This window comes from Poecilia latipinna, unplaced genomic scaffold, assembly GCF_001443285.1.
Source record: "Poecilia latipinna isolate Pla-1442-1.1 unplaced genomic scaffold, P_latipinna-1.0 Scaffold1491, whole genome shotgun sequence".
NCBI lineage: Eukaryota > Metazoa > Chordata > Actinopteri > Cyprinodontiformes > Poeciliidae > Poecilia > Poecilia latipinna.
The window spans coordinates 46,297-67,056 of record NW_015114107.1 but is presented as its reverse complement, the minus strand read 5'-3'; the positions used below and the strand labels follow the sequence as shown (position 1 = coordinate 67,056).

The 20,760-nt window shown below is 35.9% G+C and overlaps 1 protein-coding gene across 4 annotated transcripts; it reads left to right on the top strand.

The window, feature by feature from the left end:
• Positions 1 to 10,794: 10,794 nt before the first annotated feature.
• On the top strand, positions 10,795 to 20,663 carry LOC106963073 (zinc finger protein 512-like). Of its 4 annotated transcripts, none has more exons than XM_015057789.1 (16): positions 10,795 to 11,097; positions 12,834 to 12,970; positions 13,055 to 13,110; positions 13,238 to 13,296; positions 14,033 to 14,541; positions 14,625 to 14,738; positions 14,841 to 14,939; positions 15,195 to 15,319; positions 15,931 to 16,017; positions 16,256 to 16,354; positions 16,430 to 16,597; positions 16,690 to 16,908; positions 16,992 to 17,093; positions 17,559 to 17,621; positions 17,836 to 17,934; positions 19,099 to 20,663. In XM_015057789.1, exons 2-16 carry the CDS (start codon positions 12,871 to 12,873, stop codon positions 19,705 to 19,707), a joined length of 2,508 nt encoding a protein of 835 aa, XP_014913275.1. In that variant the 5' UTR covers positions 10,795 to 11,097; positions 12,834 to 12,870; the 3' UTR covers positions 19,708 to 20,663. The 4 variants fall into 4 exon arrangements, with proteins under 4 accessions (XP_014913275.1, XP_014913277.1, XP_014913276.1 ...); XM_015057791.1 differs by having other exon boundaries at positions 10,796 to 11,097; positions 14,625 to 14,714; XM_015057790.1 differs by having other exon boundaries at positions 10,796 to 11,097; positions 16,711 to 16,908.
• Positions 20,664 to 20,760: the final 97 nt, after the last annotated feature.

Below are 20,760 nucleotides of genomic sequence, written 5' to 3'. Positions count from 1 at the left end.
TTTTTGCCTTGTTTTTTTCCCTTTCAGCCAATAAACCAGTGATTCTGGTCGTGTTGCATCACACCAGCAATGCAAACCTGGCTTTAGCAGAAAGCAGCAGACAAGTGCATGACCTCAACGTCATCCTGACCGTGGACTTTCTGTTTTGGAACGACGACCTCCTCGATTCTAGCTGCAATAATAAATCATGGGCTCAGATCCAGAGTCATCTTGGACATTCCAACCAACTGGTATCTAAACTATTAAACATACTGGAAAGTATCCATGCAGTAAACTGGAAGCTAAATATTGTCAATGTACCATTTGTTTCTTTCAGATTGGCTTTCAAAACTTCGGAGAACGTAAGTAGAAACTGATTTCTACACCAACTGTTTATGTTCTGATCTTTCTGATAAAATTATATGTGAAATATAAACACTATCTTCTTTTTTTTTCAGGGTTGAAGAATTATGTGACAACAAAACAGCTGAAGATTTTAGGTGTAATTCTCTTTATTGAGATCGTTGTGCTGGTGATTATTGTATTGGTTCGTAAAAACAACCAGGCGGAGTGTTGATCTCCAGAAGCCTTAAAGTCAATATTATTCAGATACAAACGCTTGGATATTTATTCACATTAGTTCTGTTACAACATGATGATGTAAAGGCATAATTATAAACACAGAGTAAGGGGTAATTAACATGTTTATTGTAAAATGTTTTAGGGCAACTGTGAGCATGTTTTAAATACCTTTTTATTTCTTAAATGGGATTATTGTCTTTGTTCTCTAAAAAGTGCTAAAGTTTCAGATGATAAATGATATATTGTACCAAGAAGTCTGAAAACTGTTTCTCTGCTGCTTAGGTGAAGTTTCAATAAAAATAATTTTATTGTAAATAAATGTTGCATTGTTATACATTTATGTTGCACAGAATTTTATTTCTTATCTTTTAAATCATATAAACTAATTTGGATGTTTTTCTTAAGTTATTTCAAATAAAACATAAGACTGCTGTCAGTGCAGATGGTCTGCACCTCAACATTTTAATTTAAAGCTGAAAATCATCATAATTAACAACAATAAATGCTTGAAAACATGAATCTGTGTGGAATAAATATATTTATTCCACACAGGAATAAATATATTTATAAATGTGTTATAAATATATTTATAACACATTTCTCTTAGTGAAATGTGTTACTGAAATAAACTAAATATTGAATAATTTAATGTATTCAATGGGTTTGTAATGCATTAAGAAATGTTTCTTTTGGAGCTTTAATGTTCCACCAAAACTCTGCAGCTGTAGAATAAAAGATAAAATGATAAGAAACTATTTTTCCAGTGTCTTTGAAAACTCCACTTCTCTCCATAACAGCAGAGGAGCCCAACCCACTGATGAAGACAGCAAAGATTTTATTGGATTGAAATAAAATTTAGCTTGTTTTATTTTAAATGACATAAGTGATTGGATCTGTTTGAGATAACACAATATAACTAAACTGAATCAAAATGAAGGTGTTAATGTCACATTTATTGAAGAATGACTCGGGTTGTAAATTTATACCTGGAAAACATAAAACTACAGGATGTTTTTGATGACATTTTATGTACATTTGAATAATAAAGATGTTCCTGTTTTCAGCTGCATCCTTATAATGTTCTACTTGCAAACGTTTTCAGAATGAATCAAGAATCTAGTCATTACTTGCAGGAAAAAATATAGTGGTGATATTTTAATGCACTAATTGCCAGCTGTCCAATAAGATTCAGAGCTGCTGCTTTTATTCTTATCTGTTAAGAAAACATGTTATACTGGCTGCTCTAAACTGAAACTATTTCAGTGAGTCTGAGGATCTTCAGCTGCATTGGAAAGTTTGATGAACAAGAAGTTATCAGTCTATTAGGTGAGTTATTACCAAACAAAAGTCTTCAAAATGCTTTTTTACTTCAAACTGCAAACCTGTAGAATATTGTTTGTTTCCTGAGGCAGTGGATGGTTATAATGAACAGCTGCAATAAATCACTTTGAGATGATTCTCTTGGTTTTACGTTAAAGTTGGATGTTGTTGACTTAAATATTCTGTTTTTTTAATGCATCTCCATAGAAACAAATGCAGAGGTGAACAAAAAAAAATCACTTTTACAATATTTTTAATTTTAGTTGTTGGTACCTTTGATGAATTTTTCCCATTTTATGTTTATAAATGAGAAATTGCTTTCAACCACTTAACTTCGTCAAATAAAGATAAAATAAATGATTTATTTGTCTCATTTACAAAATCACAGTGAAGTGCCAGAGTTTTGTCTATAAAGTATTTCTGCTGCTTGCCTCTGCTCAGCTGAGCATTATATTTTATATTTCAGACATAGCAAGCAATAACAGGTTTGTGCTGTTTTCACCTCCTACAGAAGATAAGAACAGCAATGTCTACAAATTAATGTTCAACAACCTGGAAGTCCACTTACAGAAGCAAAAATGATTATAAAATACAACATTCAGGAAAATCTATTAATGAGTTGACAAATGTATATGTTTATACCTTTTACTAAAAACGACTGGTTCCTGCAGATCTTTTCATAGTTTAAATGTGGCTTTAAATTTATGCAAGAAAAATGAATATTTTTGTCACATAAAGTATTTCTGAAGCTCCTTCGTTGTTTATGAATGTTTTAAATAATATGTTTCATTCTGCAGCAGAAATGGGGAAAAAGTTTTTTGTCATTGTTGAGGGAGTGGAAACTGGAGCTCAGAGATGCCTTGTTCAAATGATTAGAGACATCGGCCAAACCAAAGTTTCCTCTCCTGAAGAATGCGACTACTTCCTGGTTTTCTGCCCCATCGTGTCCCGTGTTGCAGCAGACATCAGTGGAGCCCTGGCCAGAGTTCCTGGTAGGATATTAATGTTTCAAAACTGGTACAATATACGCAGATAACTTACTTTCATCCATAGTTTCATTAAAGGAAGCAGACATAAAACACATTGTGTGAAATAACAAAAAGTTTGTCTTTTTCTAATTGATCTGTTTTTTGTTTGTTTTTTGTTTGTTTTTTTCGATTTTCTTGCTGTTTTTTCCATTCAGCCAATAAACCAGGGATTCTGGTCGTGTTGCATCACACCAGCGATGCAAACCTGGCTTTAGCAGAAAGCAGCAGACAAGTGGATGACCTCAACGTCGTCCTGACTGTGGACTTTCTGTTTTGGAACGACGACCTCCTCGATTCTAGCTGCAATAATAAATCATGGAATTTGATCCAGAATCATCTTGGATGTTCCAAAAATTCAGTAAAAAGTAAATAAATCTTGTTTCTAGGACAAATACAGACTTTGAAACCATTCAATTGTAAATATGTGAAATATGATTAACTGTATCTAAACTTTCTCTTTTGCTCTTTCAGATTTGAAGAACCCAGTAGTAATAGCAGCGATTTTAGGTGTAGCTGCTGTGATTGCGATAGTTGTGGCTGTAATTGTTGTATTTACTAGTAAAAAACATCCATAAGAAACATCAAGACTTTCATGACAGTCTTCAAACTGAGCAGGAAGTGAAGGTGAGATGTAACCATGATGATCTTCTTTTGTTTTTATCTTAATATCATAATGTAGCTCTTTCTGGGTGGATGATTTGTTCACATGAATTCTGTTAAATAATAATTAAATCAATGTAAAAAAATCAATTTTATGGATATTGGTTTAATGCAAAATAAACTGGTAAACAAAATAAACTAATTAGTGCTAGATTATCTCTCCTGAAAATACATTCAAATAAACTTTTTGTTTTTCACTCAGTCTAATGTGTCAAATGTCGTTCCTGTTGGAGCTTTTTTAACTAGTTTCCTGTCATGACTGCAGTTTCAGATTAAAGGTTCAGTTGAGTTAAACTAAAAAAAGAAAGAAAACAATTAAATATGTGTTACACTTTACAGCTGATAAGGAACAAACTATTTTGTTGAAACAAATTATTTTACTGATGATTGTCTGACTCGAGATGCAGTTTAATTTTAGGAATAAACTGATTTTCTGTAAAGTATCTCATAGTAAAAGATCAGCAGAGCAGCGAAAAGAAAATAAAATGAAAAGGGAAAAGTAAATAGTTTTACAATCAGTATTTTTTCTAAAACTGCTTATGAGACCAATAACTTAGCTAATATAAATATATTTTCCAGAATGTGTCCATTACACAGATTTTCTGTTATTATTTTCTTCCCTAAGGCAATTTTTGATTAAACTGCACATTTAACTTACAGCATTTTTATTAACAATACTAGAATGTATTACTTCTCTGATTGGATGATTTCAAGTAATAAGTAAGAGTGTCATGTTACTGTGTGTTATGATGTCAGATTTTATTACTTAAGTGTTCTGCAGCCACAGCTTCACTTCTCTTATTTTAATTCCTGGTTTTAAAAATATATAAAGGAAATGAGCTATTTACAAAAACTACAGTGCCACCTTGTGGCCGAAACATGTCTTGCTTCTTCTAAGCCAAATGCTCTTGATGTGAAACTTCTGCATCATTTTCTATTCAACAAAAATCTTTTTTTTTTATGACAAGAAAGGGTTTATTTTCTGAACATGATTTGTTCACTATCTTTTGAAACTTCACTCTGTGTCCAGAACTTTAAGATAAAATAATCAGCTGCTACTGAAAGTCCTGCGAACTCGACTTAAGAGAAAAGGAGATCGAGGTTTCACTGCTACTGTTCCAGATACATTTTACCTGGAAAATGTATTTTTATTTGTTTACATTTAATTGAGGCCTGATACTGTAACTTTTCTGTTGTGATGTTTTGTTTTTATTTTATTTACTTCTCAGTATTACTCATTATGTTTTTGTATTGTTATTTTGTCTCTGTCTTTTGATCAACTTATTCTATTGTGTAATCATTTTTGTACAGCACTTTGGTTCAGTTTTCAACCTGTTTTTAAAAGTGCAACATAAATAAATTAATGCATCATAATGCAAACAAACAGCATAATGACAGACAAGTGAGTCAATTATGCCTCATCATCCAACACTGAGACAAAGACGACAGGCAATAAAACTCTCCACCGAGTCCTACATCAAGTCAGTAATTATTATGTTCTTAAACAATAACGTCATCATTGTGGTATATTTTTAGAGTATAAAAATATATGGAGAGAGTTTTAATACTGTTTTTCTTTTATTATTGAAGGAGTTGAGTTGTGAGAAGGAAATGCAAAGAAACAATAAAATAACCACTGCAAGCATAACTTTACAACTTAAATTCCTTTTTAATTTAATAATAAAATTTAGATATGGGTGAAACATTCACATGCTTTCTGGATGTCTTGGCTTTTTAATAGGAGTGAGAAAGAAAACTGATTATGAAACCCCGTCTACTTCCTGTTAAAGCCCAAATAATGATGCAAAAAATAAAACAAAACACAGAGAAAGGTTTTAAAACATTTTTATTTTACATTCTTCACGGTAAAACCAATATAAATACTGCAGAAATCCACTTAGTTTAAATAAAAATTCTCCAGATCTTTGAATATTTACACATCCTAAATATTTGACCAAGTCCCAGCTGATGAAGATGTTTAAAGACTTTCTATTTGTAACAAATGTGTAATGTGACTTCTGCATTAATAAAATCAAACTAAAGCAGCATTTACATTAACCTACAAGGATAATGTATTTATTAGGTCATCTGTAGATATAAATATGTGAAATTAACTCTTTTGATGCGTTGCTGTTATAAAAAGTGATCAGATTTTCTTCCTTTCCATCTCTTCATCCAACAATAAAGTTTTCATCCTATGAGGTCTTTTCAGACAAACTAAAAATTTATTAAAGAAAGAATCGAATCAGCTGATGCCGGTCAGGGATATCTATGTGTTACAACCATGAAGATGGACGTCGTGACAACAGCTGCAGACACAACAAGGACAGTGACGACAAATATAGCACCTTTCCGTTTCTTTGCACCTAAAGGGCAAAAAGAACAAAGAGATATTTGGTTAGATTCACATTAAAGAAAAGCAGTTCAAATTAAAACATCACAAAGATCCTATAAAATCATGTAGTTGTTTTATGGTCTAACTTCAACTCTTCAAAACAAACCAGTAATAAAGTATAAAATGAATTTCCTCTAAATTAGCCTCTAATGGCTAATTTTGACACCGTCATTTATCACTTTTTAGAAAAATCTATTTTTCACACATCTGTCTTTCTTTCACTTCTCTCTTAACTCCATGCCTCTTTGATGCGACAAATTTTGCTGCTTTTTGATTTTCCTTCTTAACTGATTGAGATTGAAATCAGCTTTTTAAGAACTTCACATCAAACTGTAATTAATATTTACCCTTTACACATTTAATTAAAGTTCTGAAGTGAGACAGGAGAAAAAAACATAATAAATAAAAATGTTGGTTTCTGCTGTATTTACCTTCAATCAGAGATTGCAGGAAAGAGTTCTGAAAGAACAGAAACAAAGTGAGTAAAGTCATCACTCCACTGCAAATGATTACATTAAAATCAATATTTACCCTGGAAATTGGAAGGCTGAGAAACCTCTGGATTTCATGCCATGATATGTCGTTACGGTTACAGTGGAGGATTTTATCCTGATGGAAAAAGTAATCCACGGTGAGGCGGACGTTCTGGTGCTGCACCTGCCTCCTGCTTTCAGCTACGACGTGGTTGGGGTCGAATGTGTGATGCATCACCACCAGAACGATGGGTTTACCATCTAAAAACACAGAAAACATGAACATAACACACTTTTTAAATAACATTGTACTCTAGTTCCTTACAGTCAGTTTTAACAGATAAATGGAACCCAGATTTGGTACATTTTTCACTAATTTTATGAGTTGGATAACTTTGTTGTCATGCATGAAATTAAAAAAATCTTCTTTTTTTTCCTACTTTTTTAAATGTTTCAGATCCAGTAAATTTTAGAATTAGACAAAGAAAACCTGAGATAAATACAAAAAGACATTTTTAATGATTTTACTTATTAATTCAACCTCACCCTTGTTTGCAGTATTATTTTAATTTGGCCATATTGAAAGGTTTTAGGGTGAAATGCTGCTTTAAAGCCATGTCACATTATCTGAATTAGATTTACATCTGTACTTTGACTAGACCATTCCTTTTTTCCATTTTTTGAGCCACTAACAGATGGAGTTTCTGGTGTTTTTTTGGATCATTATTTGCTGTGTAAACCAAGTCTGCTTTAGCATAAGCTCACAAACTGATGAATATTTTCCATTAATGTGAAGCAGTCTTACTCGGAGCCTTGCTGAGAGCCTCAGTGATGTCTGTCAGGACGCGTGAAGCGATTGGGCAGATCAGCAGGACGTAGTCACAGTCTGTAGGAGAGTAAGCTTCAACTTGGCCTGCGCTGCTCAGCTTGTCAACGATGGAGCGATGAGCCCCGTTGGTTTTACCTGCTACTAAGACATAAAACCTTTTCCCCAAGCCTAAACATCAACAGACAATAAGATTCAGTTAGAACCAACACTGATTAACACCAACTTTTTATGGTACTTTAACTTGTTTTTGTGTTTTTTTCAGTTTGTTTTCCAGAGCTACAACAATTTCTTACCTAAATTGGGTAATGAAATAAGTTTGCAAACAAAAGAATTTCAAGAAATAAATGAGAAATAAATTTGTCTTCAACCTTGCACCACCTCTGAACTGCATAAGAGCAAACAGATAAGAATTTGTTGAGATCAACTGATATTAAGTTTGCTGTGTGAGACGGGGCGTTTTCTGCTTGCATAATATTACTAGCTAATCCATGTCTGCAAAAACACAGAAACAAGGCCGAAGAGCAAACCTTTAATCTAAATTAATCACCATTTCAGGGTTTGTTTCTGCTTGTGCCTCATCGATCTACTCATGCACTGAATCAAAAGGGAACTGAAACAAACATATGATTCTCTTTTGTATTTCTGCACCCATCCACAGCTTTCAAACATTTTTGTAAATTACCTAAACTTCTGTCAATATCACAGATCAGCTTCAGTTTTCAATTATTGGTCAATTAGAAAGCAATAATCCAGTGAATTCAAGCTTTTGTTTGTATTGACCTTCCATCCAAAGGATGGAAACTACATTAAATATATTTTAAATATGTACTGTAAAAAACATCAACAGGTCATAATCACATTTATAGAATACTTCTTCAGACATTTGTCATTTTTCCTAAATCAAGCTCTTCTGATCAGTTTGAGGTGATTTCAGCTGCTAAACTCTTAATACAGAATACTCAGTCATATCTAAAGGTTGGATATTTATCTAAAAGTTCCTCGGTTCTTGCAGCCGCCCCGCTGTGTGAACCTGCTGCCTGCTGTGGCTGAAAACTAAAGAGCTCAAACCCTGAAACAAAAAAAAACAGCAGAAGCCTCCAAAACAGGAAGGAAGTTGCACAGTCATTCATAACCTTGACGCCTGAGTGTGTTTTGTTCCACCAACAGACGGTTGTTATTTGCATAAAATGTTCTGTGTGTGGCCCCTGTCCTGAGTTTAATCTGTAAACTAGATCTCCTCACCAGTTTCTCGCTGCTGGGACATGTTTCTGCGTAAAAAGAACGAGACAAAGTGTCGGTTAGAACTGTTTGACATTTGAAAATGAAAATATGAACATGCATAAGAAACTAAGTACGTCATTGCAATCAAAGTGGAATCAGCTGCTCTGCACATACATTCACTGAGTCAAAAAAGCAGAAAATACCTTCCAGTGGTTCCTCTTCGAAGCATCCGAGACTCAGGACCCCGATGAGGATCACCCTACACTACTACAGATATTTATATACAGCCTGATTGTTTCTTGGTTTTCTGATTCATCCTCACTGCAGTAAAGCTAAACCAGTTAGAGAAGCACTTTTACTTTCACTTTGAGCGAGCATGTCTTCTAAATAACTGCAAAGGCAGAGGTGCTGGTTGGGCGGGCAGACCAAGTGTGAAAGATAAGAAACAGGAAGTTAGTCTGCTGTACAGTTAAGTGGAAATTATGTGTTAAAATGTAATGAAATCCCCGGGCCTACGTACATAACCTGAGGAGAAAATTTTTAGAAAAAAGGAAGGAACAGAGACGACTAAAATAGTTACGACAGAATATGTTGGTTGATTTTTAATTCTTTACATCCACCATAAGTTTTTTATATATATTCTTCTTCATCAGTTTAATATAATAAGAAAAAAAATATTTTAAACACGGTAGCAAAATAAGAGCAGCTTCTGCAGAGAAGCATCTGAGAACCATGATCTCTGTGCTGCTCACTGCTGCTGCTGTCGTCATGATGCTCCAACTTCAGTGGTAAACACTGAATCACTTTCACAAACCTTCTCAGCATAAACACCATATGAAGTTCTTTTTTTTCTTCACAATTTAACCCACTGAATGGTTTTCTCATCATGATTTGTGCTGTAGGGTTTGCATCTTTCTTGCAAATGTGCTACAGTGAAATAAGAAAGCAATGTGGAAAACAGAAGAAGAATGAAACCTAAGAAAGAATACATATCTAGAAAATTAACAGTATCTGGAATTCATATATTAAAGGTGACATATTGTGCTTCCTTGAACAGGTTAGGATGGCCTCACAAAAAACAAGTTCATTACATTTTTGCACTAAAATTATTCTTAGATGATGAGATTTTAGTCAACATAATAAAGCAACCGTACATCTTTGAAAAGCAGAAGTAGAGCCTTGTGCACAACCAACAAGAAGCAGGAAGTGGTTTCTGAATGGTAAGTCAATAACAACGCGCTTGTTTTTTTCCAGCAGCCATTGTACAGCACATATGGAAGTGAAAATCAGCTGGTCAAACATCCTGAAGCTCAGGGTTGGGTTGCTAGGTAACGGGCAGGGACATTACATTTGGAAGGTTTTTGAAACGGCTCATTGTCCAGACACCAAAAACAACTTATTGCAAAAAATGAGTGTGTGGGTTTTTTAAGTGCTTGGGCTGTTTATAGAATCAGGAGAAACTCAAATCAAAGTGCAAAAACATGCAAAATGTGAATTTAAAAAAGAGGATCTGAGAAATGCTTTTTCCTCCAGTCCAACATCAAGTTTTCTGCTAGTGATCCAAATCATCTGTCCATTATTTAACAAACAAACACGAGTTCTGAAAAGACAAATAGTTTTTATTTGACAAGTTTTAGATCAAAATAAACATAACATTTTAATATAAAAGTGCTTTACACAGGCAGAAAATTATGAGACAGGAATTCTTGATTTCCTCCTTGTTCTTGCAGTGTTCCTTTAGCTACTTACAAAGTTTTGCATAGTTTGTCTTAGCTTCTTCAGTCAAACTGAATAAAAAACTGTATGAAGATGAAATATATTACCCATCCATTATCTACAGCTGCTTATCCGTGCAAGATTGGAAGAGGAGTCCATCACATGGCAACACAGATATGATAAACAACCCACAACTAAGGCTAATTTTGCTGAAAACCACTAAACATGAAAGTCTGGTGGTTTGCAAGGAACTAAACTAAAACTCATAATTCAGATTTATTTTTTTATTATATTTTTCAGAATTTGGACTTTAATTCTCTGAGATCAGAAGTCAGAATTCAGAAATGAAAAGTCAGAATTCAGATGAAAAGTCAGAATTCAGAAATGAAAAGTCAGAATTCAGATGAAAAGTCAGAATTCAGAAATGAAAAGTCGGAATTCAGAGATGAAAACTAATAATTCTTAGATTGAAGTCAGAATTCCGACTTTCATCTTTTGAACTCAAAAGTCATAATTCTAAGATTAAAGTCAGAGTTTATTTCTCTTTTTTTCGGTAAACTTAATCCTCCTCGTAGGGTTTGCATTGCGGTATGTCCCGCAGGCCTTGAACGCAGCAGCAGATGCGGGTCTTATTTGTTCTCTCCAGCAGGAGGAGGGCGTTCCGCACAACAACACACGCATCCAGTGGCTGCTATACTCCTACGTGTGAGTGCGCTGGTCCATATGTAGGTGCAGCCACAGCTTTAGGTTTTCTCCGTGTTCATCCAGGGACCGGGCCTGTCCTTGATGTTAGCCCGCCTGGCGGCTGCTCTGCCGGGGAAAAGGCGACAGAGGAGGCCGGGCTGGAAGACATGGAGGCTGGCCGTCCTTGCAGAGGGACTGGGCTGTAGGACGGTAGGCTCTCTGGTATTTCTCACCCCGTTAAGAAACAATGAAAGGCGGTCAGGAGTGGAGCCTCAGTATGGGGGCGAAATGCTTATCGGATGTCTGACACAAGCTCTGCTTTTCTCGTTTTCGTCGTCTGAAATCCAAATCTTTTTGTTTTTTCTCTCTTTTATCCACCCAGACACAGATGGTGGTGGACAGAGATCATTTTTTATTCTCAGCTTTGCAAAAATGGCTCTCTTCTGACCAGGTTTAGTGTAAAACGTCATACTATTCACTTTTTTAAATTCATTTTAAACAATTTACAATTTTCTTTCACATTTTATGTCAGTGTTGTTGAAACGGAGCAGACTGGCCTCATATGCGCACATCCGTCACAAACAGCTCACATGTCAGATGGGATGCAAATGCAGAGTGTAAACACAACAGGAGCTGAAAGTGAATCATCAGGCGTTCATCATTCATCACAACTTTTTCTGAAAGAAATACTATGCCTTCTGAACTCTACTAAATTTACATACGAATATAATTTCCAAAATACTAAAAAAAAAATTAAATATTCTGGAGCAATAATTTCCCTCAGAATTATCCCCTATTCTGTTTACAGATGGTTAACTTTTATAACCATGAATAGTGTGGATTTTCTAAAACTTTCTACACCTCATTAGTCTCATTCAGCACTCCTTTTGAAATGCAGATTTCTGTTTCAAAAGAAATTAGACTTTAATTCAAGACGATTCTCAGTTTAAATGTATATGATAACAAATCAAAGGAATGTCTAGACATTAAAAAATTCTTCTATTTTATTTTGTAATGAAATATTTTTAGACACCAAACAAATTTTATATATTGTCATTTTTTTATATAAAGTTGAATAGGTGCACCACAATCCTGGTAATCACATATGGGGATGTTTAATGAATATGTTATTAATTTAGGGGTTGTTTGTTTTAAATTATTTAAAGATTGAAAGGAAAAATAGTTTATTAATTCCTTTCCTTCAAGTCAGTTTCTTGTTCACAGAAGAATGTATTTGCAATAACACAAGATCATTATATCCTATTGTAATGGTAATTATATGGAAAATGTATTATAGAGGTTATTAAAACACTTCCATTATGTTTGTAGCTTAACTTTGAACATCAAACCTAAGGAATACTGTTCAGTACAGGCAACTAATTCCTAAAACTATATATTTTTAAAGACATTTATGTATTTTATTATTCTGATCATAATAAGTGAAGCAGGACTTATGGAGATTGAACCTTTCATTTATCAGCAGGAGCAGCCTTGTTTACAGATGGAGATCCTCAGGGTTCCTGCCTTGCACTTGATTTATTTTGCTAAATGTTCCTTTCAACTGTTTCAACTTGATTCTTTTCTTTCTTATCACTCCTTGTTGATTATTTAATTGATACTTGTTTTTATTATTACTGGTGAAGAATTTTCATGGAACTATATTTTATAAAGTCTTAAATAAATAAAATTGACATAAAAAAATACTGAGTTTTCTTAACTGTATATTCTCTCTCAATAATGTGTCATTATTATTTAGTGGTTCACAATTCACAGTACATTTCTGTAAAAATTGCAAAACAATATATAAAACAATCTGAATTAATTTCAAATTAGAAATTGAAGATAAATTAAACTTAATCTTTCATGAAAATAGAAAATTTTCTGGCATATTTTGGGTAATAACAATTGAAGTCCATGAATGTTTCTTCCATTATTTCTATTTGCAGTGCTGATTTCTTCAGTGGAGGGCTTGGCTCTCGTAGCATGGACCCCGCCCACATCGGAGGGGATATGTCACCTCTGTATGTGCCGAGGAAAAGGAAACCTGTCCAATCACAAGCCAGAAGTTCACCTCCATGTCCAGGTAGAGCGATAAAGAAGGAATTTATTTTTATATTCCCACATTTTGTCCAGCTAACTGAACTTACTTTGTGTCTTTAAACATCAGCTGTCCAAAGGTTTCCTGACAGACAAGGTGAACTAAATACGTTTGAGTATCCAGAGGTAAGAAAGACAAACGATTGCATCCTGTAGCTTTTTCTATATTACATTATTTATGTTGAAAGTTCTGATTTATGAGTTTGTACGACTGTCCAGGCTTCATCCTCACAGTTCTGTTTGTTTTTTGCAGGATGAAGAGACTCAAGATCAAAACGATGTAAAGATGAAAAGAACTTGCAGCAAAAAAAGGTAAAACCTTTGAAATATGGCCAGATAGCAAATGCAAGTGCATTTTTTTGAAAGTATATTTTTTTCTGACACAGATTATGTTAATTACTCACCTAATTCAGAATGTTTTACTAAAAAAGCTCAAATTTATGTGGTTAGAAACTGAGCACCAGTTGATGAGCCATGTCTGAACACATCAGGTGTATTTCTCTCATACCATAAAATGTGCCTGAATTGCATTCTGGGTACAGAATGTGTTGCACTTCATCACCGGTGGAGAAAGTGAGAAGATATAAAAACACTTAATTTACGCAGCACATTTGTTTAGCTGGTATTACTGCTCTAGATGCGCTGTACAATGGCTGCTGGACATGACAAGTGTTTTGTTGACTTATTCAGAAACCACTTGCTGCGTTCTTGTTGGTTGTGCAGGAGGCTTCAATTCTGCTTTTCAAAGATGTACAGTTGCATAATAACACATTGGTTTGTAATTGTTGAGTTGGGGGGCGTGGCCAGCAGCAGCTTACTGGATTTATAGCGACAGTGACAGCTCATTCTGAAAGGAGCTCAAATTAGGCAAAACTGAGTGGACTAAAATGTCATTGTTGTGCAAAAAAGGTAATATAATGTTTTGTATATACCAATAGACATTTCCTAACCTGTTCAAGGAGGCATAATACGTCACCTTTTACTAAAAAAATGAGAAAACGTTACATTGTCACAGGTTTGTAGAATATGTATTTTGTTTTCATACCAGGTATGAGGACCTCCAGAATGTTTCCTTGGGATCTGTGGATTATCCGACCACCAGCTGCTCTGTGATGTCATCAGGTGGCCTGGCCAACGGCTCAGATGAAAGGTCCATAAACATGCCTCCAAGAGAGATGGGGAAGGACCAATGGCCTGATGGACCAGAGGCGAGCCGGGAGCAGCCGCAGCCTGAGGAACAGACCTGGAGCTCCAGCAGGGAGCGAGGCCCTGAACCCTGGACTCCAGGCAGAGAAGAACCCCAAACATGGATTCCTGACAGAGATGGAGGTCATCCTGGACCGGATCAGGCTTGGATCACGAGCCAGGAGCAAGGTCCCGAGTCTGGATGGGGGGTGGGGAGAAACCAAAGCCAGGATCAGGCCTGGAACAGTGGAAGGGATCCAGGAACAGACGGATCCTCCGGCGGACCAGAGCGAAGGTGGGGAAACGGCCGAAGCCAGGATGAGCAAGTCTGGAGCGACTCAAACAGGGAGCGAGGAAACATCTGGAGACCCGGTAAGCACCAGAATATGTTTCTCATATGGAACAAGCTTGTTACATAAGGTAGCTCAATGTTATTTTCATATTATATTTCAAAGACTTGAACATGAAGAAGGTCCAGAGAGCAGAAGTGGAGCCAAGCCCTGCTGTAAATAACTTCCTTCCACCACCAGAGGGCAGCATGTCCTGTAGGTCTCCATCCTGTCCAACAGGTTCAACTTTTTACAGAGCTGATTTGGATTCAGCTGAGATCACATTAAATCATAAATCTAATGCAGTAGTAAAGAAACGTATTTCATGTATCTCAATTTTAGATGCAGTCAGTGTTAGTAGGAGCTCAACTGTCCAAATGAATGAAGATCAGAAACCCATCCTTCTTCCAATCAAGAAGGAACCTCCAACCTACCCTCCAGGTGAGAACAGCTTAATTAAAAATGATCTAATTTAAAAAATTTTGATTAGTATTAAAACTAAATGTCACCTGGATCCAGGAAGTAGTCATGCAGTTTGAGAAATAAACTTGATCCTTAAATGTTTGTATAAAAGTATCCATAATTTGCATTATGTGCATTCATTAGATGCACAGATAATCTGTTGGTTTGGTATTCAGATATTTCCGTCTCTGATAGTAAAACTTTATTGTTATTCTTGCTGTGCTCCGTCTCCAGGAAGCCAAGAGGAGCGCTGGCAGCTCCAGATTGTGGCCAAAGGGAGAGTGACGTGTCCCAAATGCAAAAGTGTGAGCAGGAAAACTGTGGAGGGGCTGAAGAAACACATGGAGAACTGCAGACTGGTGAGGCTTCAAACACTACCCTGAAAAATTTATATTATAAATATTATATATATTACATTTATATTTATGCCACTTCAAACTGTGTCCCATTCCAACTGAAACATTCAGTGAATTTTGTTGGGATTTCATGTGATAGAACAAGAGTGGATTATAACTGTGAGAAAGGTGACAATGAAAAGGATATAATTTACGCAAATAGAAATCTGAAATGTTTGGTGTGCATTTTGAAACAAAACATTGCAGGAATTATTCACACTCATGGCAGATTTAAAATTAAAATTATTTTTCACTCAACCGAAGTTTACAGATCGGAAATGAGGCGGGCATCTCTCAAAGTAAAATTATTAATATTTTACAAGTCTTTCATATACGGCTTTTAAAATCACATATTAAAGTGACTTTAACTGATTAATTTTAATTAATTACATACATGTTATTACTTTCCTTCCACTTTAACATGATGCACCAACTTGTGTTAGTCTACCATAAAAAATATCAGTAAAATACACTCCTAAGTATTTATTAAGATCATGTGGAATATAACCATATTTATGCCTTAAGTACTTGGTGTAAAGTATTAAACTTGTTAAAAATGCGTTGTCAATCTGCAGCAACCTTTTATCTGTCAGCACTGCGGGAAGCAGCTTAAATCCTCCACAGGGATGAAGTATCACATCATGGCTGACCACAGCAACCTGGTAAGATCATTATTTATGTCCTCTTTATTTCTGTACACACTACATTGTAAAGTAAAACTGCTATTGTTCTGTTGCTCAAAAAACAGCATTCATGCTTGTTTTTGTTTCACCTGCAGGAGTTTTAAATGTTTGATTTAATCATTTATAATGCGTACGTCATGTGCAACGTGTTATTTATAAATGTGCTGTAATATCTGCAATGCCAGAATGCTGATATTAACTTTTCTAATCTTGAAAGCCATCAGCTGATGACACCAAGGGCCTCGACGACCGCGCCATCAAAGACAAACTGCGTAAAATCCTGAAGAGACTCGGCAAACTGAAATGCTCTAAAGAAGTGAGGCGTTGATCACATTGCAGTTTGGTCTGTTTTAAAACCATACAAGACTCACAAATACCTTTTATTTCCCAGGGCTGCACTGCTGCCTTCACCAGCATCATGGGCTACGTGTACCACATGAAGAAGTGTGGGAAGGAAGAGTCTGAGCTGGAGAAGCTGCTGCTGAATTGCTCCCACTGTGGGAAAGCGTACAAATCCAAGGCTGGTCTAGAGTACCACCTGAAGTCAGAGCATGCTCCTGTAAGCTGACTTTACACATTTACAGTAATTTGTCACTTCAGTAATTTGTCATTTGTTGCATAAATTACTGCTAATGTCGCATTTTGATCAAGACTTCCACTCGTTCCTTCCAGACGCCCCAGAAGCCTGAAGAGGATGAGGCCCTGAAAGCCCACAGGGAGGCTAACCCAGAGCGGACGCCCAGCGGCAGAGTGCAGCGCGCCTCTGCACAGGTGGCCAACTTCCACCTGGCTGAGATCGCCAACAATGAACTGCCAAAGGACTGGCCCAAGAGGAAGTTTCAGTCAGACCTTGTGCCTGACGATAAGAAGGCATGAAGAATGTTATTGATCACAAAAATTGGTTTTATGGAAACCCCTAGGCTCTAATTTTTTCATTTTGTTGCCATTTCCAGTTGAAATACGCCCGACCTGGCCTGCCGGCGTTCAGCCAAGAGGTGCTGAGGAAGTGGAAGAATGAGGTGAAGCTGCAGAGGAAAGTTCACTGCCCTAACCAAGTAGGACACACTTTTGTTTGACGTTTACTAGAATTACATTTTAAACCTGAACAGTTAATCTGATTAAAAATGAAGTTGATGATTTATTTGCAATCTATTTCGAGCTGCGCTTAGGTACTGCCAGCCTGGACCAGATGGTAGAAACCATTTACAGGGGCAATAGCACCAAAAAATAGTTTTCTGGATATACTCTGCATGTTTTACAGATGTTGCACCTCATATTAAAGCCTTGGGTTCATTTCACATGTGGTGTTTTTTAAAAAATATTATTGGATTTTTATTCATTTAAACTCACATTTCCTCCATCCATAGAAATATCACCATGAAGTAATAACAGACTTTTGGATTTACACTTCAAAAAATGTTTTTTTTTCTACTTTACCTATACCAACTTTAAAAAATACAATGTTTCAGTATCAGTAAAGTGAAACTCATGTGATGTGTTGCACTATATTCTGTCCTCAGGGTTGTGACTGCACATACACCAGTGTGTCTGGGCTGAAAGCTCACCTGGGACTGTGCACAAAGGTACACCATCTGTTCGGTGTCTAGAAAGATAATTTCCAACAAATTCAGTTAAATCTTGGAATAAATGAAATATAACAAATCAGCATATTTTCCTTCCTTCTCTGTTTTTATAACCCTAAATAAAATATAAACTTTGAATTAAAAAGTAATAGTGTATTGTTTAGAGTATTTAATAACTTATGTGAAGGTTAAGGTTTGTTTTGTCTTTTTTCAGGGTGAATTTGAGGCTGGAAAATACAGATGTTTGATCTGCAACAAGGAGTTTAATTCTGAAAGTGGAGTGAAATATCACATAAACTCAGTCCACTCACAGGTAATAATAAATTACCAAGTTTCTTGCTTTGGATATGCTTTTTTGTCCCATTATGGTCAGGCTTTATGCTGATGACTCCATTGTATTAATTTGTCTTATTATATCAGTTGATAGGCTCAGAAGGGTTCAGAAAAGATTTGATTTCAGATTAAAACTTTATGGTCATATACAGATTTAATTTGAGAATTAGTTTGGGGGGGAAAAGATGTTTCTTGGTTCTTGAAGAAAAGCAGTTCTTCTGGGTGAACTGTTCAGTGCAGGAAGCAGATAACGTAATGTAAAATAAAATGAAAAGCTTTAGTGATGCAAATTATCAACTGAGCTAATCTGAAGTTGGTCATATTAATCAGCCAAGCAGCCATTTTCTTAAAACCTGAGCTTTTTATGGATTAAGAAAATCGGTTGCCTTTTCATTATATAAATTGCAAAATCTTTCATAATATGGTGAATTAAAAAAAACATCATTAAATTTTAACATTTTGTATCAGCTGTATAAAATACTAACTGAATAAATAGAAAGTTGTGGTTTTCTCACATCAATACCCCGCGAACAGAGAGACGTTCATGCATAAACACCGTTTGGTTACTCCTGAAGGGATGCTACAAAAATCAACGTTGCAAAAGGTTTTTTCCCATATTCAATTTTTTCAGCCTTAAGCTGAGAAGCTGCTCCGTCACGCAGCTCGGGTGAATCATCGCCATTAAAGTGAAACTTAAGTAACTTGTTGAGTATTTATATTTTAGAACAGAACCGCTTACAGTGCATTTTGCATCCCGCACCGAACTCTGCTTGGACCGTTTCTCTTTGCCGTTCTAGGTTAGCCGCCATCTTTAATTTCTATAACAAAGGCTGCGCCTAAGGGTGACCAGCGGTGCCCTCTGCTGGATGGCGGCCAAACTACAACACTACAAGAAGGCTTAAACAGATGTTTAATCGTTTGGAACTAATTTTAATCTAATAAAATATTAAATCAAATTCTATTCAAAATTAAGTACTTTATTGATTCCAACGGGAAATTAAATGTTGTAACTCATATTAACTCAGAATTCTTCAAACTTATTGTAGATAGTGATGGTGATTATAGTCGACAATTAATAGTAATTGCTTCCATTCTTACTTAACCATTTGATTTTCACTTATATCTTTGCTTTATGACCTAACAGGACTGGTTTGTAACAAACAAAAAAGCCTCCAAGAAGTTTGAGAAGTTCCTCAAGAACCAACCAAAAGAGTCAGTCCATGCAAATAAGCAAACTGTTGACCAGTACCACTTCCACCACCTGCACCAGCAGCAGCATCACCATTATCATCATCATCATCATCACCACCACCACCACCAGCAGCCCCTGCAGCATCCACTGCAGCCTCTACATCACCTGCAGCACCAAACCCAGTTCCTCCACGCGGAGCAGCAGAACCTCCACTCACAAGATGAACCAGAACTCCACTACACTTCCCTAGAACCTCCAGCTGGACCGGTGTGGTTGGACATGGACCGCAAGGAAGCCGTGCTGGGTCCGGAACACATCGACATGCACATGGTGGACGTGATCAAATCAGAGGAGAACAGCGATGAGATAATGGAGGTCAACGGGAGGATAAAGGGAGAAACGATAGGAGAAACCGGGATGGTGGACGGGAAACAGACGGACTGCTTCGGTTTCGGCAGCAGTGAGGTGGAAGCCGGGCTTCATGGCACACAGCGCCAGATTGACCAGTGGAACCTGAAACAGCCTGACATCATGGAGCCGCATGCTGACGCTGCAAAATGATGGCGAAATGCCTGATAGGATCCTGCATCAGCTGCTAAAATAAATGATGCAACAGACGGCTACTCCTACTAAAGATGAGACGACAACAAGAAGGTACTACAAATAAAACTTTGAGCTGATGAAGGACGTAGAGCATGAAGTTGTGGACTTAACACTAAATGTAGTCACAACATTTATCTGGACGTTTTCACAGATTTTTAATGTCTAATTCTTTTAAAACCTTCCTGTCTTTGTTGTTAACCGTAGAAGGTAAAGTTGGTTCAACACAACGTGAGGATGTCAGCATATTTTATTTGAGAACGTATTTTGTTCTCTCTGACAACACTTTGTGCCTCATACGTTTGATCCGTCTAACCCCATTTTGTTTTATTTACATCTGTGGCTTCATCAGATGAAAGACAGGAGAAATATTAAAGTAGCACTCCAACTCAGTAAGTGTGTTTCTTAAAGTCAAATGCCTTTCTCTTATGTGTAAAATAGACTTTTCCAACATTTTCATCCCCAACGAATGTGTTATACTTCTGTTTGTGTTGGTCTTGATAACAAAAAAAGCACGTTAAGTTTTATTCTTCAATATTTTCAGTGTCAAAAGCACAAAAAGAGATTAAATATGATTAGTTTCCTCTACTCCAACTGATCCTAATATTAGATTAAGTCTACAGCTACATAAAGTTCACACACAGCAGAAATTCTGTTATTTCTAACACAAATCACAAAAACTTTTAGACTGCATGATTACATTTTGTTAACTGATGAAGGGAAAAAATAATTTAAAATGTCCTGTTTCCAGATTTGTTATTGTCTCCTAATGTATTCCTGATATTGATAGATTAGATGAATGTTCATGTCCTCTGCAATTTACATCCACTGTTGTTAGACATGTTTATTTCAGTTATTTCTAGCGCTAATGTTTAACAGATATATTTTTTTCAGCTGATGAAATGTTAATTAATGTATTTTCTTCTTGTTTTCTGCATTTTGCACATTTATTTTCAAACCAAACTATAGAGTCAAGTCTTGAATGAATTTGTTTTAAGAGCTTCCCACTGAGAA

Bases quoted from the DNA above. Each gene is read 5' to 3' on its own strand.
- LOC106963073 (XM_015057789.1), top strand. From the start codon at position 12,871: ATGGACCCCGCCCACATCGGAGGGGATATGTCACCTCTGTATGTGCCG. The intron at 16,909-16,991 runs GCATGAAGAATG...TGCCATTTCCAG, and splicing joins TTGTGCCTGACGATAAGAAG to TTGAAATACGCCCGACCTGG. The intron at 17,094-17,558 runs GTAGGACACACT...TTCTGTCCTCAG, and splicing joins AAGTTCACTGCCCTAACCAA to GGTTGTGACTGCACATACAC.